Here is a 9,227-nt window from a genome sequence, read left to right as displayed (position 1 = left end):
CCGCCCACCGAGTCACGTGACTGCCGCGGGGCGCGCGCACGTGTGCAACGAGGTGTGCACGAGGACAGGTGTGTAGGGGGAAGTGCACCAGGGCACAGACTGTGAGTGTGCACAGGGCCGCGAGTGTGCAATGGCACCGATGCCCAGCTGTGGCCCCTGCGTGTGCAGGCGAGGGTGAGTGAGCACGTGGGCGTGCAACCTCCCGTGAGCACCAGTGCAGCACCGCAGCAGCGCCGTAGCGTGCAGGAGAGCGTGTGAGCACACAGGTGTGAGCACACAGGTGTGACCACACGGGCGTGCAGCGCGTCCCGCCGCGGGCGGTGTGAGCAGCAGCCGAGCCCCGCTCCGATGCACGAAGCCGTTCTTTATTGCGGGGAGCGGCCGGGGCCGGGGTAAGGCAGGCAGCGGGTGAGAGCCGGGGGTGCCGGGGGGGCCGTGCGGGGTCCCGGGCTATCCCCGCTCGTGCTGCGCCCCGGTGGGAGCGGCGGGAGCCCAGGCGGCCTCTCCCGGCCCCGCGCTGGCCCCGCCGCCGCCCGGGTCCCGCTCCTCGTAGCCGGGGTTGCGCCGGCCGGGGCCCAGGCGGCAGAAGCAGCCCCCGGGTGGGCCGGAGTAGTGCGCCAGGAGAGCGGCCACGCTGGAGAACTCGGCGTTGGAGTGCTGCGGGCGGGAGAGAGGGAGAGGTGAGACCCCGAGCAGGCTGGGACCCCGCACACCCCTGCACTGAGTGCCCACGCAGCAAATCCCGGCGTGCCCGAGTGCAGCACACCCACACAAACCTCACACACCCCGGGCTCTGCAGCGGGCACACACGGAGCCACGGCACCCACGCAGCCACAGCACACACAGAGCCACGGCACCCACGCACCAGGCACAAGTGAGGCCGTGAGTGCAGCACAGCCGTGCATGCCCTCTGTGGGTCCTGGGGCACTGTGTGTGCCAGGTACGCCCAGGTAGACCCACAGACCAACCACCCTGGCCTGGCTGGGGGCCACACACACACTTGGGCACTCACGTATCACACACCTGGGTGTTAGTGCACCCAAAACTCAGGTGTGTTACACACCCAAGTGTGGATGCACACCCCACGCCCAGGGGTACCTGTGTGCTGTGCTCAGATGCATGTCTGTGCCCTGAGGCACCTGTGGATCGATGTACCCACCACCCACACCCCTGTGTGCACCCACACCTGCACCCGAGCCCACCTTGGTGCATCCCTGCACCAAGGCACCGGTGCAGCCATGCACAAGCGCAGCAAATGCACTCACAGGGTGCATTAGGTGCATGCAAACAGCAGCGCATCCCTGTCCTGCACCAACACCGCAGCGAGGCACAAATACACTTGCAGCCCCAGTGCAGCCGTGCATGCGTGCTCCAAACACACACAGAGCATCAGCTAAAGGGTAAATGACACAGCCGTGCAGCGAGGCACACCGCAGCGATGCAGGGGCGCACAGACCGCATCGCCTGCATCCGCTGCAGCCGCACCCGCTGCAGCTCCCCCGCGCACCCGCGGGCACCGAAAGCCCCCGGGCAGCCCCAGGCACCGATCGCCGCCCCGGGCTCACCTCCACGCAGAAGCGGCCGTGCTGTGTCCGCAGCACGCCGTAGCTCACCACGCCGCACGGAGCCCGCACCCACAGGCACCAGCGCTTGGGCAGCCCCGGCTCGGCGCGCAGCAGGAAAGAACCGGGCACGTCCCGCCGCAGCAGCGAGACTCCCGCGGCCCTGCGGGAGAGGCGGCGGCGGGGCAGGGGTGGGGATGGGGCAGGGATGGGCCAGGGCCAGGGCCAGGGATGGGGCAGAGCCCGGGGTGGGGCAAGGCTGGGGATAAGGATGGGGCAGGGGCCTGGAGTGGGGCAGGAGCTAGGGTGGGACAGGGGCTGGGAATGGGGTAGGAACTGGGGTTGGGGCGGGAGCTGGGACAGGGCCGGGGATGGGGCAGAGCCCAGGGTGGGGCAGGGATGGGGATGAGGCTGGGATGGGGCAGGGCCAGAGATGGGGATGGGGCTGGGGCCGGGAATGGGGCAGGGCCGGGATTGAGGCAGGAGCTGGGACTGGGGCAGGGCTGGAGATGGGGCAGGGGCCGGGGTGGGGCAGGGGATGAGGATGGCTCAGGGCCGGGAATGGAACAGGACCCGGGGATGGGGCAGGAGTTGGGATGGGACAGGGCCCGGGGTGAGGCAGGAGCCGGGGCCGGGACTGTGGCAGTGCCCGAGGTGGGGCAGGACCAGGGGATAGGGCAGGAGCAGGGAATGGGGCAGAGCTGGGGATGAAGCACGGCCGGGGCTGGGGCAGGAGCTGGGGCTGGGGCAGGGGATGAGGATGGGGCAGGGCCGGGAATGGAGCAGGACCCGGGGATGGGGCAGGAGCTGGGGTGGGACAGGAGCCGGGGCCGGGACTGTGGCAGGGCCCGGGGTGGGGCAGGGCCCGGGGTGGGGCAGGGCCCGGGGTGGGGCAGTGCCCGGGGTGGGCAGGGCTGGAGATGGGCAGGGCCCAGGGTGAGGCAGGTGAGGTGCGTGCCGAGCCGAGGATCAGCTGCTCGCAGCCGCGCTCTCACCTGGCGATGCCGGCGAAGGACCACACGCTCTCGGCCAGGACGCTCTCGTTCTCGGGCAGGAAGGCCAAGCTCCTCGCCCCTTTGCCTTCCCCTCCCGCCGCCGCTGCGGGAGCGCGTTAATCCCCTCTTGGCCCCCAGACACTGGCGGCACCGTGCGTCCCCGTGCCTCAGTTTCCCCGGGCACTCACCGGCGTCGCGGGGCTGCTGGTGGAGCTGCCCCTCGGCCCCGCAGTCCCGGTAGGCTCCCGAGCGCAGCACTTTGCTCCGGATGGCTTTCTTGCGCACCAGCACCGGCGAGCAGTACGGGTTCCCCGGGCGCCAGGCTCTGCCCTCCGCCTCGGGCCGCCGCTCCTGCGGGAGGGACAGGCTGTGACAGCGACCTGGGCGCTCTGGCCGTGGGGAATGTCCGGTAAAACACCACGGGGAAAAATGCTGCCCAGAGGATGCGGCACCAAAAAAGCTGTGCAAAACACCACCAAAAAAAAAAAATTGTGCAAAGCTTTGTGGGGTAAATACAGTGCAAAAAATGCTGTGCAAAACATGATGTGCAGAAGAAATTCCATGCAGAACGCCGTGGAACAATGCCATGCAAAAGAATCACCATGCTGTGCAGAACCACAGTGCCAAAAGAGCTGTGAAGAGCATTTTTACTGCTGCAAGAAATACCATGCCAAAACAGCCATGCAAACCACCATGCAAGAAGTGTCATGTAAAAAAAATTCTGAGAAATAATGCTGTGTAAAAAAAAGTTATACAAAAACTATCATGGAAAGAAAGTGCTGTGCAAAAACACCAAGGAAAAAATGCGCTGTAAAACCTCCTGCAAAAATTGCTGTGCAAGGAATAGTGTCGCAGACATCTTTTATGAAAAATCCTTTCTTTAAGATTTTTCATAAAATCTTTTATTTAAGATTTTTCCTCCTGAGAAGCTGAGAGGCCTCAGGAACAAAATGTAAACATTGATTATCTGGTAGATCTTTGATTAGCAACAGGTAGATCTTTGATTAGCTTATGTTAGATGTTTCTAATTAATAGTTAATCACAGCTTAGCTGGCTCCGACAGAGAGACCGAGATACAAACTTTTGTTATCATTCTTTCTATTCTATTCTTAGCTAGCTTTCTGATGAAATCCTTTCATCTATTCTTTTAGTATAGTTTTAATGTAATATATATCATAAGATAATAAATCAAGCCTTCTGAAACATGGAGTCAGATTCTCGTCTCTTCCCTCATCCTCACACCCCTGTGAACACCATCACAGAATAGCTGTGCAAAGTGGCCTCCTGCAAAATTTCTGTGCAAGGAATAGTTGTGCAAGGAATAGCTGTGCAAAGGGCAGGAAGGGCTGTCAGGGAAAGGCGATTTCAGGTAGGATGAGCAGAGCAGCGTGTGGGGCTGGGCCCTGCAACCCTTGGATGAAAAGGTTGTGCAGAACACTGCACACACAGCACTGTGCAAAGAAAGGCTGCACAAGGAGGAAATGCAAGGAAACCATGCAAGGCACCAGGTGATGATGTGTGGAGTGACAGCGTGCTGCTCAAAATGCAAGAGAAGGCCACGCAAGGGCTGCCTGGGAGCTGTGCAAAACCCCCTGTGCTAAATACACAGAGAGCTGTGAGAGAAACGGGGCTGTCCTGGGCAGGGCCAGGAGCTGCCCTTGGCCATCCTTGTGGGGCCTTTCCAGCACAGAATATTTTGGGAAACGCCTTGTGGGGGAAATGCCCTGAGAGACCCTGAGCACAAATGGGCTGTGCCAAAGCACCGAGCCAGGAAACGCCGTGTGAGAGCCCCGGGTGTGAGAATCCTGGGTGTGAGAACTCCAGGTGTGAGAATCCTGGGTGTGAGAATCCTGGGTGTGAGAATCCCGGGTGTGAGAATCCCGGGTGTGAGAGCCCCAGGTGTGAGAATCCCGGGTGTGAGAACATCAGGTGTGAGAATCCCGGGTGTGAGAGCCCTGAGAGTGAGAATTCCATATGTGAGAATCTCGGGTGTGAGTACTCCAAGCGTGAGGACCCCAGGTGTGAGAATCCCAGGTGTGAGCAGCAGCCTGACAGGGCAGGGCAGGGCAGGGGCACATACCCCGGTGCCCAGCGGGCCGAGGCCGGGCAGGCGCCGGAAGGACACGAGGGCGTTGACATTTCGTGACACCTCCTCGGGGTTGAGGGGCTCCCGCAGCACCCCCGGCCCCGGCAGCTCCCCCTCGGCCGCCTGCTCCTCAGGGTGCGCCAGGAGGTAGCAGAGCTGGAAGGAGCGGCAGAGCAGGAGGTGCAGGGTCTGGACCTGGGGGAGGCGGAAGACGCTGCTTGAAAATATTAAAAAAATAATAAAGAAGGTGTTTTGGGGAAGGGGCGGGGTTGGGCCACCACCTCTCCCGGGAGCCCCACGAAGAGGTGGCAGAAGAGGGCGCTGGGGGGGCTCTGGGGGTTGCGGGCAACGAAGGCGAATTGGCGGTCGGGGAGGCTCCAGGTGCTGTAGAGGATGCGGCGCAGCGCGTGTGCCATCAGCAGCGTCTGCGGGACGGGGCGGGGGTCAGGGGCACCCTGGGACCCCCCCAGGGGCACCCCCGGACCCCCCCAGGGGCACCCCCGCTTGTGCACACAAAACAGCTTCTCGAGAGAAAAGCAGCGCTCAGAGAGGTACAACCCCCTAAACACCTCCCCAGCACCTCTGACCCTCTCCCCAGCACCCGTGACCTTCCAGCCCCAGCAACCCTGACTCCTCTTGTCAGACCCTGACCCGCCTCCCCAGCACCCCTGGCCCCCTCGCCAGCCCCCCAACACCCCTGACCCCTCTCAGCATCCCTGACTCCCCTCCCTCCCCATCAGCGCTGGTCCTCGTCCCCAGCACCCGTGACCCTCCCAACACCCCTGACACCCCTACTCAGCCCCCTGAGCCCCAGCACCCCTTGCCCACCCCCCTGATCCCCCCAGCCCCTACCTCCCCATCAGCTCCGTAGACCTTCAGCCCCTGCAAGCTGAACCTGAGCAGCACCGACCTCCTGCGGGGACAGTCCTGTCCGGGGGAGATGTGGCACTGGGGGCTGGGCTGTGCCCCCATTATTTGGGGTCCCCCCCTGTGCTTCCCAGCGAGGGGAGCGGTGCTCAGTCCCGACCTTCAGCGCCTGCAGCTGCTCCTCCACCCGCCCCGCTCGCTGCTGCAGGTCCGGCTCCTCCAGCGTGAAGGATCCCACGTACTGGGGAGGCAAAAACCCCATGGGGGTCAGCTGCAGCCCCCCACGATGACCCCCCAGGGCAGAGATGATGGTTAGGGGGATCATGAGGGTGCAACAGCACCCAAATCTCATCTCGGGGTGTCACCCCTCCCCTGCCGTGGGTAAGTCACCTCTGCTGGTTTGGTGACAGAGCGGGCTCGCTGCTGAGGGGCCGCGGGGTCCGGCCCCCGCCCGTTCCCCGGCTTCCTCTTCATGGCACGGGGAGTGCGGGTGAAGGCCGGGTCAGGACGGGGTCAGGCAACTCCGATGCCGCATCTGAGTTATCCGGAGCTCTCCAGGGTGATGGGGCTGCAGCAAGCACGGGGAGCCTGGGGCCGGCCCCCGGTCACTGTCCCTGCGGGGAGGGAGGGGACAGACACAACCTGCCCCCGCTGTCCCCTGTCTCCAGCCCGCTGAGCCCTGGGGAGGGGCTGCAGCCCCTGCACGGAGCTCCCCAAGTCCTGACGCCAATGCAGATGTCCCCAGGTCCCTGCCCCAGTAAAATGGTCCCAATCCCAACTCAAAGGTTCTAGCCTCCTGACCACACAGGTGATGTGAAGGTCCCCATCTTCTACTCCTGAGATCCAGTCCAGGCTGCCATGTCCCCACTCCAAGCAGCATGCAGGCAATCCCCCACGTCCCAATCCTGATGGTGATGTGAGGGTCCCCAAATCCCCATCCCAAACGCGATGGATGCAGTGCCCACATTCCATCCCCGAATGAAACCCAAGCAGTCCCTGCTGGTGGATGCAGTGCCCATATTCCCCCTCCAATTGAAACCCAAGCAGTCCCTGCATGCCGAACAGGCACTCTGGACCCCAAGCAAGGTGCATGCAGCCTCACATCCCGAAGTCCAGCAAGGTTTTGGGGTCCCCCCACATTCTCCCCCTCCCATCCTCCATCCCACTTCCCGCCGGCCACGCAGCAGCACCGAGACCCCGGGGCTCTCCAGGGGTGATCCCCAAACACCAGTGACGAGGGCAGCAGATTTGGGGGGGCGCTTTTCGGTCCCGAGCAGCCATGGAGGAGCGCGCCGGACCCTTCTCCGGCCACCCCAAGCGGGTTCGTGCTGCGGAGCCCTCGGCCGGGCTGGGACCGGCGCCGCCGCTGCCTGCTGCAAACCGGGGAGGGGGCAGGGAGGGGGTCCGGCTGCCCCGGGCGCATCCCGGAGGTTTGGGGGGGTCCCTGCGGTGCCATCTCCCCGTCACCAGCGCAGCCTGGCCCCTCTCCTTCCCGGCACAATTCGGGGGTCTCCCCCCTCCCCCAGCCAATCCGCGGACAGGCAGCCCCCAAGCCCCGCCCCCCTTTTCCCACGCTTCATTTCTCAATGGAGCCCCCAGCCCACCGACCACCCTGGGGGTCCCCAAGGAGGGATGCTGCCCCCCCCCCCAATTTAGGTAATGCGTGACACCCGGCACCGAGCATCCCCTGGGACCCGCATCCCGCTGGACCCCCCCGGCTCACGGGCAGCTCTCGCTTGGATGGCTCCGCAGAAACGCAGGTGAAAAATTCCCGCTGGTCCCGCTCTCGGCCTCCGCCGGTTGTTTTTGCCTCGCCGGTGGCTCCTCCGGCAGCTCCGGCCGCGGCGCAGGGATGCTCGAGCCGGGGGTGTCAGGCCCTCGCCGGCAGCCAGGCCCCGGCGAGCCCGAGCCCACGGAGCCCACGCCGGGCACGGGGCAGGCAGCAAACTCTCATTTCCTGCCTCCGATCTGCCCGCGATGAATCACCGCAATTTTCCTCCTCGGTTCTCTCCGTTTCTTGGAAGCGGCGGCGAGCAGGAACGCTCGCTCGGGATTTTGGAAAACGCGGCGGCAACTGATTTTCTCTGCGTCTTTTCCCGTCTCCTCCGGCGTGCCCAGCGGAGCAGCGATTTCTAACCCTGACACGTACACACGTGGCTGCTCGCTCGCCACCCCCTGCCCTGATGCTCAGACCCTTTTCACCCCAATTTCTACGTTCCCTGTGGAGTTTTGCCCACTGCTGCCTGCTTTTGATGGAATAAAAATGAAGAGGGGTGGTCTGGCCCCACCGCAGAGCAACCACGGAACCCAGAGCTCCCTCACACACCAGCTGAAGGAAGCTGCCCCCAGTCCCAGGGACCAGCTTGGCTCCTGCAATGGGAAAGCAGCAGTTTGGGGAGGAGATGGGCTCTAACCCTCAGCACTGCATCCACAAACCCCCATCTCGTGCCCCAGCAATCCCGAGGGTGTGAGGAGAAGGGTCTGACCAGCACCATTCAGCCCTTGGGTCACTGCCAGCACCAGCTGCTCCAAGACACCGCGAGCGGTGATGGCAGAGCCACCCCAGCATCGACAGCGGAGAAACCGCGGAAGAAAAGGGAAAAAAAAGGGACAGATGGGGCTGAAGAAACAACAGAATGGAGCCCAGTCTGGCCAGGAAGCAGAGGCAGGGGAAGAGCGAGGGGCAGAACCAGCACAAACCCCCCAGAAGGTGTTTGCTGTGCTGGCAGTGAAGACTTTCCCATTCAATCCCAGTCACTGCTCCTGGACCACTCCCTTGGATTGAATACAAACAACCCTGTGACTTCTTTTTGGTTTGGTGTGCAGAAACCACTTAATTCAAACCACAGCCAGAGTCTGGCAATGACCAAGGTTTTGGCAAAACTCTTAATTCAAGGTGCTCCTGCTCAGATGTGAGAAATCTACATCATCCAGAGCAGTGGTTTAACAAATACTTATGGGATTGTTAGTGTGGGGATGCCATGGGGAAGTTGAAAAATGTCCAGCACCTGGGTGAAGACTCCTGGTCTCCAAAAATATGCCAGCACTGAGAAGTTTCTCCAGTTCATTTCACCACAATGCCAACAAACCCCATGGCTTCGGTACAAGCAGCCCCAGGAACAAGCCATTAACTAATGTTTCTAATTGCTTTACATCCCTGTGGATCATTCTTTGATCAGAGCTTTCACTCTGTTTCCCCATCAGCTGTGATTTCTAACCTGCTGTTTGTACCCTTCTTACAGGGTTGGGAACAATTTAAGCCATTTCTATACGAATTTTTTAACTCCCAGTTAAAGGTAGCACACTGAGACACAGCAGCTGAAAAGAATAAATTCAATGAAGCTGTTTCCTCCCTTTCTGTGTGACTCCCCTCCTCACAGCTCCTTGCAGCAGCACGTTGGAGACTGTCAGGTCCCGTTGGCATCGCTGCCTGGGCACAGCAGAGTGGGGAGGAGGTGAGCTCTGAAGCAGGTGCTGCTCTGGGGAGCAGGGCCAGGGGAGAAGGTTTCAGCTGGGATTTTTCTCCTCACTGATCACTGACAAGGGGAGAAGAGGACCAGCAAGAGGTTCCAACAGAGCTTTTTTTCTCACTCACCTTTGTCTCCAGAGAAACCAGGGAAGAAAAAGGTCAGGAGTTGGTCCAACTACAGAGCTTGGCAGTGGCTCAGGCTAAATCCCGCTGGCTTTGAACAAAGATCTGCCCCTGCAGCAATCCAT

The 9,227-nt window shown here is 61.9% G+C and overlaps 1 protein-coding gene across 2 annotated transcripts; it reads right to left on the bottom strand.

Moving 5' to 3' along the window:
• Positions 1-349: 349 nt before the first annotated feature.
• SH2D5 (SH2 domain containing 5) lies at positions 350-8,205 on the bottom strand. Of its 2 annotated transcripts, XM_074558389.1 has the most exons (10): positions 7,234-8,205; positions 5,901-6,124; positions 5,671-5,751; positions 5,496-5,570; positions 4,925-5,068; positions 4,638-4,838; positions 2,746-2,908; positions 2,558-2,660; positions 1,566-1,725; positions 350-657 (listed from the first exon to the last, which is right to left on the bottom strand). In XM_074558389.1, exons 2-10 carry the CDS (start codon positions 5,982-5,984, stop codon positions 451-453), a joined length of 1,218 nt encoding a protein of 405 aa, XP_074414490.1. In that variant the 5' UTR covers positions 5,985-6,124; positions 7,234-8,205; the 3' UTR covers positions 350-450. The 2 variants fall into 2 exon arrangements, with proteins under 2 accessions (XP_074414490.1, XP_074414491.1); XM_074558390.1 differs by lacking the exon at positions 7,234-8,205 and having other exon boundaries at positions 5,901-6,692.
• Between the last annotated feature and the right edge of the window lie 1,022 nt (positions 8,206-9,227).

This window comes from Zonotrichia albicollis, chromosome 25, assembly GCF_047830755.1.
Source record: "Zonotrichia albicollis isolate bZonAlb1 chromosome 25, bZonAlb1.hap1, whole genome shotgun sequence".
NCBI lineage: Eukaryota > Metazoa > Chordata > Aves > Passeriformes > Passerellidae > Zonotrichia > Zonotrichia albicollis.
This window is presented reverse-complemented; position numbering and strand designations above follow the sequence as displayed.

Excerpts from the sequence above, each read along its gene's own strand:
- SH2D5 (XM_074558389.1), bottom strand. The coding sequence starts at position 5,984 with ATGAAGAGGAAGCCGGGGAACGGGCGGGGGCCGGACCCCGCGGCCCCT. Across the intron at positions 5,571-5,670 it reads AGCAGCTGCAGGCGCTGAAG|GACTGTCCCCGCAGGAGGTC; the intron begins GTCGGGACTGAG and ends TCCCCCGGACAG. Across the intron at positions 4,839-4,924 it reads TCGTGGGGCTCCCGGGAGAG|GTCCAGACCCTGCACCTCCT; the intron begins GTGGTGGCCCAA and ends CGCCTCCCCCAG.